Raw genomic sequence first — 15,404 nt, forward strand, 5'->3', positions numbered from 1 at the left:
CGCCAAAGTCTCGTCCTCGCTCTCGCGCGCGCTCAGGGAAGTGCACGCTGTTTGTGTGCGTGCGAATAGAACTTCTCGCAAGGATGGCCGGAAAAGCTGTGCGGCGCATCGTTGTGTGCGTTAGAGACTACTGAGAGGGTGAGTTTTCCTGGCGCACCACTACACACGCATGCAAACATCAGCATTGTTTCATGACGGAGGGAATCAAACCTCGGGACGAGAAGTTGCTATGTATGGGTCGCGTGTACGGGTGTTCTCTATTTATTAAATTTAATTTATATAAATATTTTTCCATTGCATAGCACATCCAAACCATTTAATGAAAGGCCATAAAATGGCATGTAGGGGACAATATATCGCACATTTTCTTAAAATCCACCAAGCTAAATATTGTGCTAAATTATCTGTTTCACCACATACTTGCAAGCCCACACATTTGCTCGCGCTTCAATAAATGATCCCGGCTGTATGAAGATGTTGCAACAAAAAAAAAAAACCAACCCCCCCGACAGTCGTGGTGTTGGTGCCACGGGGAACCAACTTTGCAAGGATCACAACAAGAGAAGAGCGTCCAACAAAACCAACACGTACCAGGCGGCTCCCACTTGCGTATCAACCGTTTGGGGGAAAAAAGAAGCAAGAAGATCACTTAAGGAAATTTGTAAACATACTCCACACGCACAAGCACACACGCGCGCATACAAACACGGAAGTGTACCTGACAAACACACACGCGCGGATCGGAAAAGCGTGCTGGAAAAGTGCGTCCTCTGCTCTCGCATGTCCCATCAGAATGTACCCATGTACCAGAGTGTCGCTAGAAAAGCAGTGCGTGTGTGCAGGTGTGTGCGTGTGTTTGTGTGTGGGATTGTTTTCGCCACTCAATCCCTAAATTTACGCCTGCCGTCGAGTCGGATGTTGTCTGTGTATGTGTAGATTTGTATGGCGAGTGGTGTTATGAAATACTCCACCTAAGCACCGACAAGAGAGACCCCTAAATGCATGGTAGGGTGAGTTCTGTTCTATACACTGCCAGCACCGGGTATAGGAGTCTACTGGCAGACGGGTTTCGTCCTCCCTTGCGAACAACCTGCCTGCCAGTTTCTATCTTCATGCACCTAACCCCCCCCGGTCGATTCCTTCCGTTCCACCGTTTGCGTAACGAACGTGTTGATTGGGTTCTATAACCTTTCGCCCATAATGCTACTGCAACCGGACGACGGACACATAGAACACAGCGCTCCGTGTGCGCTGCTCGTCTATTTCCAGCACAAACAACGGCCACCTCTTCCACGCCACCAAGTGTCTTTCACTAATCTGTAGGTACTACACTCTAACGTTCTATCTATCCCCATGTGTTAAAAAAAAACCCTGGCGATGAATTTTCATCGTCGATCGCGCATCGTCTAAAGCAAATCATTCTCCTTTTCAACGCCCTTTCTGTGTGGTGCGAAGGATACAAAAGGTGGTACAATCAGTCAGTACTGCTGACATACCACCACCGTTACCGTGCCAAATGGGGGTCGGGAGTGGAAGCTACTAAACACGACATCGCCCGTCCAGGATCTCACCTAGCGCTTTGATTTTCCTCAAAGCTCCTTTTAGCTTCTCGAGGGAGCGAACCCGAAACTCGTGCCGTCTGACTTCTGTGCGTTTGGGTTCATTCATTCCCCAAAAAAACGCCAAAGCCATGCCCTACGGGTGGGGAGGACTCAAGGAAAAGTCAAGCGGTTCTGTTTGAACTTACCGATACACTAGCGCGATAAAGCCATTTTGATATCGTTATGGGATGTAAAAGTGAGGTCAAACAGGTCTCCTCCTCGATGTATGCGATGTCTGAAAAATAAAACAAAAGCATTAAAAATATATAAATTCATAAATATATACAATTCTGCTAATCAAATGTCTTTCAAGGATGCCATTTTTTTCGGATTCTATTTACAACAGTTGAGCATCGGACCAGAAATGACCGGAAACATGTGTCAGTAAAGTATAATATAAATCTGCCGCAAAATTAAGTTACAACACTTTTTGATGCTATTTTCATCACATCTACACACCACATGTGAAGAATTTCTAATTTCATTTTCCCCCTTTTTATCGTTGGTCGTCCCTTTGCTTTTTCCACTTTTATCGAAGTATCCTCTCCTGGTCCAGTTACTTTCACCGTAAGCGAATTCCAATCAAATCATATTTGATTCGGCTGATATTTGCCACTGTGTGTCGATCATAAAACCCTTGTACCGTACTTTTAACGTATTCATGGTGCGTGCCTGACACAGCGTACACTTCGTTCGTAAGTGATGGTGATGGGGTTTCGCTTCCCTTATTGAAGTGCCACAGCACTATATTCTTTCCCATTTCCTCTCTATTCTTCCGCCAACGCTTAGCCAACGCCTAGCCAAATCCGGTAGATTGTATTCACGTGTTGGCCCGCTATAAAAAAAATGCTGTTTTGACATGGATGGAACAACCACACAACATCCACAGGCGGGACACCCCACTTGACCAAAGGCACGGTATCCTGATTCACATAAACATCACCGGCGGTATTTTGGGGTCGTCGCTTTAGGCTCCCTTCCTACACGGTACACGCTTTCCGGCGCTGGAACCCTTTGAAAGAGACGACGTCGGCTTTTTTGGTCCTCGGTCGAAGAAAAAAAAAAGCATACTAAATAAGGCCGAAAGAAAACTAGGACTTCTGGATGTTCCCCATTTTACTCCATCATGCGAGTCGTGGTTCCTTGTATCATAAGAGTGGCTAGCATGCACAGGGGCGCAGCATGCAGCAGAGCGAAGGGAGTGGAAATATATAACGATGTAAGGAATTAGCATAAAATCGAAGAATCGATTATGGTAATTTGAATTCCACTTGCATGTTATGCTCGGTGAGCCTCCGGAGGTGTAGAGCACTCCGGAGGGCGAAGATACCACGTCCGAAAGGGGTAACGGCCATCAAACGGAGTTTCGCGGGAGGGAAGACGCGGATCTTGGAACACACTAGACGAGACGCTTTGCGAAAGGTAGCTACATATCCGCCATAATTTCCCATATCTGCTGTAAGCGATCGGATGTGCAGTTGCTTGACACACCCTGCCCCTTCTCTCGGAGGTTTGTGTACCATCCACTGATACAGGCTCGTCGAAGCCATCGAAGAGAATCGATGCCTTTCCATTTAACGTGGAACACAAACAAGCGCAGGACAAAAATTGTTCATCACTTCGCGCTTGGGAATTCTTCCCCAAAAGCTAGCACTCGCTGCCACTGTGGAGACGGTTTTCAACTGCAGGACGACAGAATGTGCACGCGCACGTACCGAATGATATGCTCGAGCGGGCGCAAACCATCACCAGCACAACCAGCAGTGTGCAGCAGTAAATGGGTAAGAATGAATCGGTGCTAAGGCGATTGGTTATTGAAATTCAAATGCGATTCCATTCCAAAGTGACAATGCGATTCTTATTGGTATCGTTATCGAGTGTAATGTGAATGCATGGGGGGATATATCTACAGAACGATCGCCACAGAAGCGTCGGCCTCAAGTACCTTGTTTGAGGGGGTTGTAAGCAGGAGGAGATATTTTGTGGTTTGAAAATTCGTTTATCTGGTACGGCAGTGGACACTTACAAAACAATGTGCTGATAAGCGTGCCAAATCCCCATCAAAGTGTTCCATATTAAAGCATGCTTCATTGCGTGCTACTGCAGTCCAATCGTAACGAAGATAAGACGACAACAGATGGCCTTTATAATCCTAGGACATGATGCATGTCCACGGTTACGATTGCTGCAACACTTCATCGGTAGTGTGTACTGGAAGCTCTTCTTCTGCTATTTGAAAGTCGAGGCACTTGCTGGGTGTTAAACTATTGATAGAGAGCTATGCTTTCCAGGGTATTTCGTTAGTTTGACAACAAGAATGTAAAATGAACATCAACTATTCAAGAAATATTTACAATAAAGCCATAGAGCAGATCAGAATAAAATAACCAGATCAGAGCATACTTAAGATTCTTCAGATACAAACTAAAATACAGTCAACTCAATTGTAACGAGTATCTTTATGGAACGAGTCTTCCTGTGGAACTATTTTTTTTCTGCCATTCATCAAAGTCAAAGCGTTGAAGACATCTTGGCCTGAAATTGAATTTTTGCCAACTGATCAGAACAATACTTGGTGAAGTTGCCAAGTTTGTCAACAATTTAGGATTGAGAATTTATATCAATAATTTCGAATAGAGCACATGGGAGACCCATCACTTGAAGATGTCTTGAATTATATACCTGCAGCATCAAATAATACACACCTTCAATCAACCAAAAACATTCCGATGGTATTTAAAGAATGAGATATTGTTTCCTCATATGTCCAAGATCGAGATCATTTGATATCAGGAAAGACATACGCGACACTCGAAACATCTCCCTAAGCGATCAAAGTGCCGAAATGATGAAGCATGGATTACAATGCACTTTGGCCTTTGGCTATGTATAATATACAACTGTTGCGGTGCAGTTATCCATCTTCATCCAGCTAATTTGTTCAATTCTTCAATCCCCCCCCATTCTTCAATCCCGTTCGTGTGCAAAATGGATGCGAAAATTAGAATAAACTGCCGGCCAGTGTCGAGGAGAGTGTGTCTCATCCCCGTACATGCGGGCCCAAAAACCCATTTTCGTGGATCGTCCACTCATTAATCAATCTGCTGCGCGAAAAGAGCACTTTGCCGAACACATCTTTCTCCACAGCCTTCCAGCGAATGCCGCACACGGAAGCATCAATTTTGGTCCAGCTAATTAGATCACGAACCTATCTTTAAGCTGTCACGAAGGCGCTCCCTTTAACCCTCGCCGAGATCGGTGCCCGTGGTGGCCCATCCAACGGCTCAAGTGGCATTAGAGACAGCAGCAGCAGAGAGTTCTTCGCATCCACAATACATGTAACAGTGCCGACCGTTCGCACACTACTGGGTAAACAAATTTTCACTGAAAACCACTGACACGGCCGTCAATGGAGCGCACACACAAAAAAAACGGAAGAAAATCAAACATCATTAGCCCGGGCGAGGGGGAAGTGGCCGTTTGAGGCTGGAAGCACGAGGCGGCCCAACGTAATGATGGGTTCACAGTTCAGTTCGGGGGACCAGAATTATTTCTGCGTTAGAGCATTGTGCGGTTTTTCTCGCATTTCACGCAGTGTTGTTTTTTTTCTTTCTTTCTCTCTCTCTCTCTCCCTCTGCTGTCGGACTAATTAGGCGTCATTTGGACGCGAGACCTCCAACTCCAGAAAGGAGTTGTATGTAACTTCTATTTTTCACAACACTCCTACATAAGCTCGTTAGGAAAAAAAAACCTTTTTCCGACACAAAATTCCCTCGGACGAAACCTCTGAAAAAGCCGCATTAAAAGCGTCAAACTTGAATACCGTAAAATATACTGTTTGACCAATTTGTAATTTATTTGCGTACACCTTTGCCCAAACCATCCACGGTGCGGTCAGATCCGGGAACTCAGTTCCGAGTCGCTCGTCGCACCGGTCACTTTAAAGTGTCCGATAATCCTTGTAAAACAATAACGTAATAGCTCCTATTAGGCGGAGTTTTACGAGTTTTTCATCGCAAAGTGCAGAGTGATGCGCATCGATGCGAAGGAAAAGCAATTATACAAATTGCCACCCACGTTTTGGGGCGAGCGAGTGAGCGGAAAGTGGGAGGACAAACGAGAAGCTCATTGCCGCCGACAGCAATCCATTATCCTCCTTTGCAGCCTGGAATCGAATGGAAAGGTTTTCCCTGGATTCGCAACAAAAAAAAACAGCCGGGAAAATGTCTAGCCAAGGAGGATTACATATCCTCCACTCTCTTCTTTGCAATATCCGTACAGGACTCAATAAATGGGGTCCCGGTCCACGGTTGGATGGAATCGTCTTTATTAGCATCGTACGCCTACAGTTGCCTCTGGATCAGGCAAAAGCATGAAACTTTTCCCAAACCTCGTTAGCCGGTGAGGCTTCCATTTTCGGGAGGAATTAAAATTTTCCGCCACCCCCTTCCACCCCACCCCCGCAAACCAATATCCACATTCGGCCAATAATGTCTAAAGGCAATGACGGCACAATATCCAAAGCATAGCAGTGCAGTGCCAGAAAACTTTCGCCTTCGAAAGACAAACCTCGTTCGTTCGTTCTATCAATTCCCAAGCATCGCCCAAAATGCACACGAATAAACTCACTCCTTTGGCAGGTCATGTATTTTGGCAAGCAAACTTTTTCGCACAACAACAACGGACCCACACCAAAAAAAAAAAAAAATAAAATCAATTGCACACACTTAGCTTTACATTTGCGGGAGAGTTTTTCCGGCACAAAAAAAAATGCTTTCTATTTTTCAGCTTTGAGGATTTGAGTAGTAAATTGTGTAAGGTTTCACCGCAACAACACGCAAAAAAAAACCTGCCCTTCTGGCTGTGACAGGACTCACGAGCGATGAGGGGGACGAGGGATTTGCTGCGTGAGGCAGAATCGTTTTGTGGGATGGAAATTAAATTTTATGAGAATTAGTTTCACTCCAGCAGGCACCACACCGCCTGGCACATCTCGGTGGCAATCCGAGCATCCTCGGCAAGCCACCAAACTGGGCTGTACCCACAGGTACGACCGGCACACATTACACAACCGGAATATCGACCAAAACACACCAACGGCGACAACAACTCCACCGCTTATTCCCTCCGGGTATCGTGGTGGGGGTGGGAACACTCTAACCACTGCCACCACCCCAAAGCGGACCACAATGGCACGGGCACCGTGCTGTGTTCGTTTTGGGCTGCCGGGCAATGCAGTTACAATTGTATCGTGTGCGCAAGCAACAGCAAGCAACCGGATACCAGATTACTTTCAGTTTCTCCCACTGTGCAATGGCACTGTGCAAGCACCGAACGGCCATTTAACGGACCGCGCACATCCCGTAAGGACAATCCGGCTGGGCTCGGGCAGGCTCGAAACCGGAAGGAGATCCACCATAAATATGGTCGGATCCAAGCGCCACCATCGGAACTTGTTGTAGCTTGTTGGTGCGTGTAGGGACCACCAGCACAATGGCGAGGACACCATGTTGCCTTTCCATCCGGGAATTCCATCCGGGGGACACACACCACCAGTCGACGAAAACGAGATAATACCGACCGGATACTGTCGGGGATTGCAAGTAATCTTTCCCTCCGCTGCACATTCTACCGCGGATCATCAAAGTGAATCTTTCCCACCATTGCAGGAGGTTGCAATAGTTATTAATAAATAAAACTTAACCGTTCGCGAGCCTTGGTGCTATTTGTACACGCGAAAATGGTCGATGCTGTGCCGACACGAACAGCGCACTACGTTGAAATGCAATTAAGCGGAAACCCACTCCGGAGCCGGGCAAGAACAGAGGTTTCGGGAACACTGGTAATTCATTCATTGCATTTATGAGCAAGTTGTGTTCATGACCAACCGTTCGTATCAGTGTCGTGCATTACGCACCGCTATATTCAATGCAATGGCTAGAGTGATCCATCTTTTGGAGCTAAAAAAGGAGTTCTTAAACTTGATCCAGACAGCGATTAAACATGGCATGCAACAAAACACCAGAAAGCTGATGGTGAAGAGTATATTCAGGACCTTTGAACTTAACTTTAATCACGCAGGTTTTGCATCTAAACAGTTTATTTCACCCAAGACTCTTTCCTGAGTACCCTTGGACAACCATCCTTCCATTCGAGGAGTTCCGATAAGGCTGCTCGCTAACGCGAGGATGTCATGAAAATGGAAGTAGACTCGAAAATAAATCAAGAAAAGTAAAGATATACACAACTGCAATGGTTTGCGGTCACATTTACAGCAGCGTCTATGCGAATGTCAGACGACTAGCTGTGTTGGGTCGTTTCAGATACCTTACTGAAATCCCATCCATGGACAATAGTGGAAACCAACCAGAACACTCTATTTCCACCGAACTCGGCTCGTCCGTACAGCACAAAACTAGGTTACAGGACGTCGTAATGTACCAGATACCAATATATCTGCTATCGACTTTTAATTGAATTAATTTCCAACTCAATGCTCATCCAACCTGCTCATCGCAAAACCGAGGGATGTACGCCTTTTGTAGTATCTTTTGCCAATATGAACTCATCCGAAAGCTCCACAAACATTCGAAAGGTTTCCGATGTACTGCTGCATACTTCATACGAACTCAATTTATCATAATCAGCAACGCACAATAACGTTTGCTTCCGTGACGACAAACAACAACAGAACCCGAACCCGAACCCGAACGGATCCCGTTGTAAACCAACGAAAAAAAAGGCCCAAAAACGGAATACATTTTTTAATACTTTCCTGATCCTATTTAACGGAGCAGCGCAGATTGTGGGTTATTTTCCAACCGGTTCTTTTTTCCAACCCCTTCCCCAGTGTATGAGAACGTGGCCACACTTGGTAAGAATAATAGTTTTCTTTCCTTGGTTTCCCCCCCACCCAAACAAAATGCGTAGCGTATCGTTTGGCGCGCTAAGCAGGAAGAGAAGTTTTTAACCGAATTATGATTTTACGCTCAAACTGAAACTCATGAAAGATAATTGAATGGAACCGAATGGTGTGGACCAAACGGTGCCCAAGAGTACGGCCGAGGCTGCGCTGATGATCACCGCGCCGTGTGTTGGTTGGTGTGGAGTTCCCTGATCAGAAAAAAAGCAAAAACATCGGACAAAGCTCCGAATGTGAGAGCAAAATTTTTGATAATTAAACTTCACCATTCACCACAGCCCAAGACACCCTCCATAAAGCGGAAAAAGTCACCCCAAGTAGAGCTGGATACAACCAAGAGAAGGCAAAATTTAATAATCGTCCACCCCATCAGCATCTACGCATGGTCGAACAAATTAAATCAAATAATAGATTCCCGATTCGTGACAGGTTCTCAAAAAGGGCCAACTTTGCACACGTTGTCTAAGGAAGATGCGAAGATTTTCTTGTTTGAAGAGAAATAGTTTTGTGTTGGTTGATGTGTGTTCATCGTAATCTTTGTTTCGAGTCACTGTCGATCGAAATTCGAACTCCATCCAATAAAAGTTTTATCGTTTTCGATCGTTTCGGGTGTGTATGTTCTAGAATTCCGTGGTTGAACTGGACGAGTAAAGTAGCATTTGGAGCAGCTTGGGCGTTTTAAAATAATCGTCCAACAACAAAGTCAAATATTTAAGCGCTAATTGAACACTTTTCCAAGAAATCTCGCATTCTCCAAGAACTACCGCACGTAGGAAATTCCTGCTGCAACCCTTTTCCCGACGAAACACCTCCTCAATAGATGCCGATGTCAACCAACACGTGTACCATCACATTGCAGGGTCATTCGTTTTCTCGGTAGGAAAACCACCAAAAATAGCACGGCTCTCGCATACGTTCCGGTCGTCAGCGATGGTGTGTGGTTGTGATTGGAATGCTCGGAACGTGGACCACCGTGGTTTCCGATTCCACGGACGGCGAGATGGACATACTTGACTGACGCACACCATGGCCGCGAAACGTTTGAGTGATGGATGCTGCAACGCGCTAGACGATGCGCTGTAGCATAATTGATGAACCACAATACCAGCCAGCGTACCCAACACGCTAGTGCGGGACCATTTTGGGATCATTTTTCATGAAAATTTTACGTACGACAGAAACCCCCGAAGGAAAACGATACATGTCTTTAAATGATACCTAAAAAATATGAAAAAGAAGAAGAGGTGAGAAGAAAAAGAGAAGATCGTAAGCTTCCCATCAGTTCAATGAATCATAGATCCGCATAAAGAAAAGCGGAAACCACACGCCAAACGGAAAGGGCCATCGGAAACATCTCCCAACAAAACCATCGGTCACGGACAAATGAGGAAAGGTCAGAATCATTAAGCAGGTGCAGAGATCCAATGCCGACCGTAACATTGGGAAGATCTTTTTGGTGAAAAATCGCACCTCACGATCGCACCACACGATCACAACAAACGCTAGGGGTCACGGGTGCAAGCAATAAACAATTGACTTGCGACAGCGACGCACATTCTTTGTAAAGTACACAAATGGGTGGCAAAAAAATAGAACACACAGAAAACCACAGCATAAACAAAAAATCTCAGCATCCAAACCTTGAGAAAAACGAGCAAAAAGGGGTTTTTGTGTGGCTCATCTTCCAGTTTCAATCTCTTTTTGCTGGTTTTATGTTTGCTCGCGTTCCCGTAAAATGTGTGTTTCATCTCCCATGCTTTATGTGCGTGTTGTTACATCTTTTGCTTTTTTGGGCGCTTTGCTTTTTTGCACATTCTAGCATACTCATCGTTCGCTGCGGAAGCTGTGGTTTATGCTTCCCGTGTGTGGAGCAAACGGTGCCTTTTTTGTTATTTCTCTCTTCTTTAATTTCCTCATCTGATTTTTTTGTTGTTGTTGCTTTTCTTGGGGCCTTCTCCGCACCAGTTTGTTGTCCACATGTTTCCCACTGCGGCGACACTGAACGCAACATTCGACTCACCGGCACCCAAGCAGCAAAATTGGCTCCCCTTTCTGCGGTCCCCGTCGGTTGCTGGCCAGTGCGCTAATGTTGATTTTATGCTTCTCGTCTTGTTGGGCATGCCATTTAGCGTTCCGAGTTTAGAATAGTATTCACCGAGCCCAAGGGGTGGAGGAACACTAACAGCCGAGCGTGTGCCAGGGTTATGTTGTTGTTGTTGCTTGGTTTTTGTTTTCCCTTTTTGATGCCGGTGCATACGAACCGGGAGAAATGCATCAAACATAGCGAGGGGGAACGCCGATGACACGACTGGTCGGGGCATTTGTTAGACAAGGTGCAGGGCGCGCGCGATGCGCAAACAGCGGTCTGCGCATTTACGATGTCAAGTGCGCAGAACGTGAGCAGTGTGTGGCACGCACGATGCGGTCGATAAATAACCCATACACCACGTGCAACTCTTGAATTTTCCCTTGTTGTTGGGTTTAGAAAGCAACATTTAACAGTCAACTAATGAGGAATACTGGGATTGTATACATTTGATTATTATAATGATTATTATGTTAACTGAGCAACTAAGAATTACAATTTGAAGTTGATGTACAAAAATAAATAGAATATATTATTAGAATAAGAACTATTCGAATGTTTTCCCAAAGAGAACGTCTTTATTTATCGCTTTTTTAATTAGAAAGAAGACTTTACTTTTAATTAAAAGTAATAAAATAAACATCTCATTGGTTTTGTAAGGAAATATATCGGCAAAAAATAGTAAAACCATTCAAATAAGAAAGCAGAAAAAGCATCATCAGAAATCAAAATGGAGAAAGGCGTTTAATGAAAAGCAGCAAAACGAATTGATCTTACTACTAACCTGGTAGCCATTGCTCCATCACAGTAGGCTGCTGCAGTGTCGGTAATTTCCCTGGCAATGCAATGCCTTCTCCAATATCAACTCCACACAGATGCAGCTAAAACGGTCCATGGACGCCAATCGGTCCACGCCCGGCATGTCGTTTTCAAACGATCAAGGTTCACCCACCAGCTTCTCCCACAACTCGTGGGGAGGTCACGATCGTCAGACCCAAGAAGACGTTCGGGAAGAACACCGAAAAGACTCGAAAAGCGGGAAAATATAAATAAACCGCCTTTAATGTAACAGCTTCTTTCCCTCCGAGTGCGTCTCATCACGTTCCAACCACGCGGTACCAAAACGGTACACCACACACAAACATCTGCCACAGCACGCCATGTTTTTTTTTTCGCCTGCTCCCGGGATTATTTTCTTTCCAATTTCAATTGCATGTGCGTTGTACAATATATTTGCTACGGGATGGGATCACTTTTCGGGGGTTGTTTTGCGACCGGTATCAGTGAAGTTGGCAATGAACAGGAACCATTTTTCTTTACGAAACCGAGCACATGTCTAGGGCATCTAATCTGACCCGGAATGAACCATCCTTTGTTGCGTCTAGTACGCCATTATTTGGCATGTATGATAACCCCAGCAGCAGGTCGTTAAACCAAATCAAACGATAAGCACTTTTAGCTACACAACCTGCACAATTGACCATACCGGCCTTTTTGATGTGACGTATGTAATGCACACGCACTCCTTCACACACACTATACACCGCATGTAATCCTGTTTTGGTTGTTTTCCATTGTAGGTTAGTAGCTAAGACACGTTTAAACACGCACCACACACATTCAAATAAAAACCACGCGCTCGATTGGCGGCTCGATTTAGCTAACTTTCCCGAATACCCTCGAGTGCACATGAATAACACACCCCAAAAACCATCATAAAAGCCACTCCTAAACACTTACTCACATCGATCTTCTATTGTTTCACTAATTACCCGCACTTCTAAACAAATCGCACGCAATTTTGAACGCGAGAGCGCAACGGCACGCCCTCTCCCGACCACGTTTGATTACAAACTGCCGGGTCGCGTTCGCCGCATTCATGCAAATCGCCGCATTCGTGCACATCTAATCAAATTGCAAACAACTCCCGTCAAAATTACGATTTGCTTCATGTCGATAAATAAAATTTCTACAGTAAAACCTTCATGAAGCTGCCCAGCGATTTGAAACAATCGCTGCTTGAGTACAGAACAGACTCTTTTTCTAATAACCAAAATATTAGAATATCCAACCAACAGATAAAACGAAAAATAAAGTTCAAAAATCCGACCAAATTTTTTCCTCATGGTTTACAAATCTTGCCCACTGTGTAAACATAAAACGGGCGAAAAGGTTTGACGTCACTAATGGGGCGAAAACCCAAAGTGTCAAATTAATCGCCAACCAGGAACAACAAATCACCAAAACAAACCATTTTGCTGGGATACAATCGTTCGTCTTTAATCTGCTTTAAGAATAAGCTAAAAATGGTGAGTTTGTCCATATTAAATGCATCCATTCGCAGCATGTATTCACGTTCTTAATAATAATTTCAGCACGGCCGATTGAAAGTACGTACCAGCGCGGAAGAAGCGGCCCGCAAAAAGCTTGAACAGCAACAGAAGGTTAAAATGTTCCGTGCGGCGATGGGTCGCATTTTCGAGAAGAAATCGGCGCAGGAATACGATGCCGAAATGATGGAAATCACGGCGAAACTGTTGGGAAGCAATCCGGACATAGCAACACTGTGGAATTTGCGCCGAATGTGCATTTTAGCGTTGAAAGACTCGAACGTGTAAGTAGTGAGTTTGATTTGCGTACTGTCCAGTATGACTCATCCTTACCGTTACCATTTGCCTGCGTACAGTGAAGACATTCAAGGTGTTTTTGAAAAAGATCTTGGCTTCACGGAAATGTGTCTCATGGTGAATCCAAAATCGTACTGCGCGTGGCACCATCGCTGCTGGATACTGGAAAACGCCCCTACAGCCGATTGGCAAAAGGAGGTAGACCTATGCACAAAGTATCTGAAGCTGGACGAGCGCAATTGTAAGTATCTGGGGATACATCTCTTATTAAATGAATTATATTTCGAATATGGTTTACCTTACAGTTCATTGTTGGGACTATCGACGTTATGTGGTCCAAAACGCAAAGGTAACTGAGCAGAAGGAGTTCGAATTCTGCATGGAAAAGATTGAGAAGAACTTCTCCAACTATTCCTCGTGGCATTATCGAAGCAAACTGCTGCCGGTGCTCTATCCGCACGAGGCTGATCCGAGTCGTCCGATAAGCGAAGCAAAGTTAAAGGAAGAGCTAGAACTGGTGCTTACGGCAGCGTTCACCGATCCAAACGATAGCAGTGCTTGGTTTTATCAGCGTTGGTTGCTTGGTTATTCGCAACCTGTGCTGGATCTAGCAGCTTGTCGTATCGATTCAAAGCAGAACCTTGCCGTGCTATCTTTTAGTGTACCGATCGATCTAGCTGCGGGTGGATTCGAATTACTCGTACCATGCTGCGAAATTTGCAACGATACCACCAAATGGCTGCCGGCAAATGAAGGAAGCACTTTTGATACAACTTGGATTATGAAAGGTTCGTTCGCAGTTAATGAAGAATGTGAAGCAAGTGTCACGCTACTCACACCGGATAACGCTAAACACGTTCTCAATCTGCAAATCGCATCCCGGGACTGTGCGGTCGGAGTAAAGAAACCAAAGTTTGGCTATGAATTCGGGTCAGCCATCGTGGACGTGTTGAAGGCGCAACTTGCATCCTGCCAAGAGCTGTTAGAATATGAACCGGACAGCAAATGGACGCTGCTTACGGCTGCGCTACTAATGAAAGCGATCGATCGTCGCGGATATTACGAAACCATTCGCCAACATCTGGTAAAGTTGGAAACGGTCGATGCGCTCCGGAAAGGATATTATCTTGATCTTGCCAGCAAATGGTCCATCGAAAACAGGTTGGATGAATGGATCGAAGCAGGAAATTTGAGCTCGGAAATTGATCTATCCGGTATGCAGCTAACCGTGGTGAATTATGTGCAATATTTCGTTACAGCTGATGCTCTTAATTTGAGCACCAATCGGCTTATTGATCGTAATTTAGGTGTGTTGGGTGAGCTGGTGTTTTGTAGAAAGCTAAACTTAGCGAACAATGCATTAGAAACAGGTGCAACGGTAAAGAAGCTACCGTCTATGCACGAAATTATACTAAAAGGCAACGAGCAGCTTGTTAAGAACGATACAGTGGTGGAAGAGTTACGAACCAAAGTAAAGAGCTTAGTGCTTTAAGTACATTCCCTATAAGTTACAGAAACAATTAATGGTGTGAATAAGGCACAAATAAATATGTTCATCATATCAAAGAACATGCATTATCAATAATATGCTGTTTTTATATAATTCTTGAGCTTCATACGTTCGTTTGATGGAACATTGCGTTAGCTTACCCAAGACACCTTGCAATGCAACTACTATCCAAGACACCTTCGTGCGTAACGCATAACCAATACCCGAGACAGAGAGCGTTACGAAATTTCGAACACGTTATTTGTTTCGAATGATTAAATCTAAATTTAAGTTAATAACTGTAAAAACTCAAACAGTAATAAAAATGTTGTTGAATTGAAATGGAAAATAAGTGTTTCCACATCAAGGATCTTATATTTCAAAAATTAATATTAATTACACTTTTAATCTAAACATATTCTTTATAACAAACCCATAATCTGGAAGGAAACGCTTCATGTTCTTGCACCTGTTGATTTTGAACTTTCCCCTTCATATTGTAAAGTAGAAAACAGGGGAAATGCACTCCGTTTACAGTACAAAGTACAGAGCAGATCGAAAAGTCGAGATAGAATTAGAGATATCGTATAAATTTTACCAACAAAGAGCCATTTAAAGCACATTATTGAGAGAAAACAATTTATTTCTCGGGATTTCTTACTCTTAAATGATGCTATCA

General features: G+C 44.5%; 1 protein-coding gene across 1 annotated transcript; it reads left to right on the forward strand.

The window, feature by feature from the left end:
- Nucleotides 1-12,849: 12,849 nt before the first annotated feature.
- LOC128303773 (geranylgeranyl transferase type-2 subunit alpha) lies at nucleotides 12,850-15,056 on the forward strand. Its single transcript, XM_053040835.1, has 4 exons — nucleotides 12,850-12,918; nucleotides 12,985-13,223; nucleotides 13,296-13,477; nucleotides 13,542-15,056. The coding sequence occupies exons 1-4, from the start codon at nucleotides 12,916-12,918 to the stop codon at nucleotides 14,726-14,728; spliced, it is 1,611 nt and encodes a 536-aa protein (XP_052896795.1). The 5' UTR covers nucleotides 12,850-12,915; the 3' UTR covers nucleotides 14,729-15,056.
- The last annotated feature ends 348 nt before the right edge of the window (nucleotides 15,057-15,404 follow it).

This window comes from Anopheles moucheti, chromosome 3, assembly GCF_943734755.1.
Source record: "Anopheles moucheti chromosome 3, idAnoMoucSN_F20_07, whole genome shotgun sequence".
NCBI lineage: Eukaryota > Metazoa > Arthropoda > Insecta > Diptera > Culicidae > Anopheles > Anopheles moucheti.

Coding starts and splice junctions, on each gene's coding strand:
- LOC128303773 (XM_053040835.1), top strand. Junction 13,224..13,295: donor GCGTTGAAAGACTCGAACGT/GTAAGTAGTGAG, acceptor GCCTGCGTACAG/TGAAGACATTCAAGGTGTTT. Junction 13,478..13,541: donor GAAGCTGGACGAGCGCAATT/GTAAGTATCTGG, acceptor TTTACCTTACAG/TTCATTGTTGGGACTATCGA.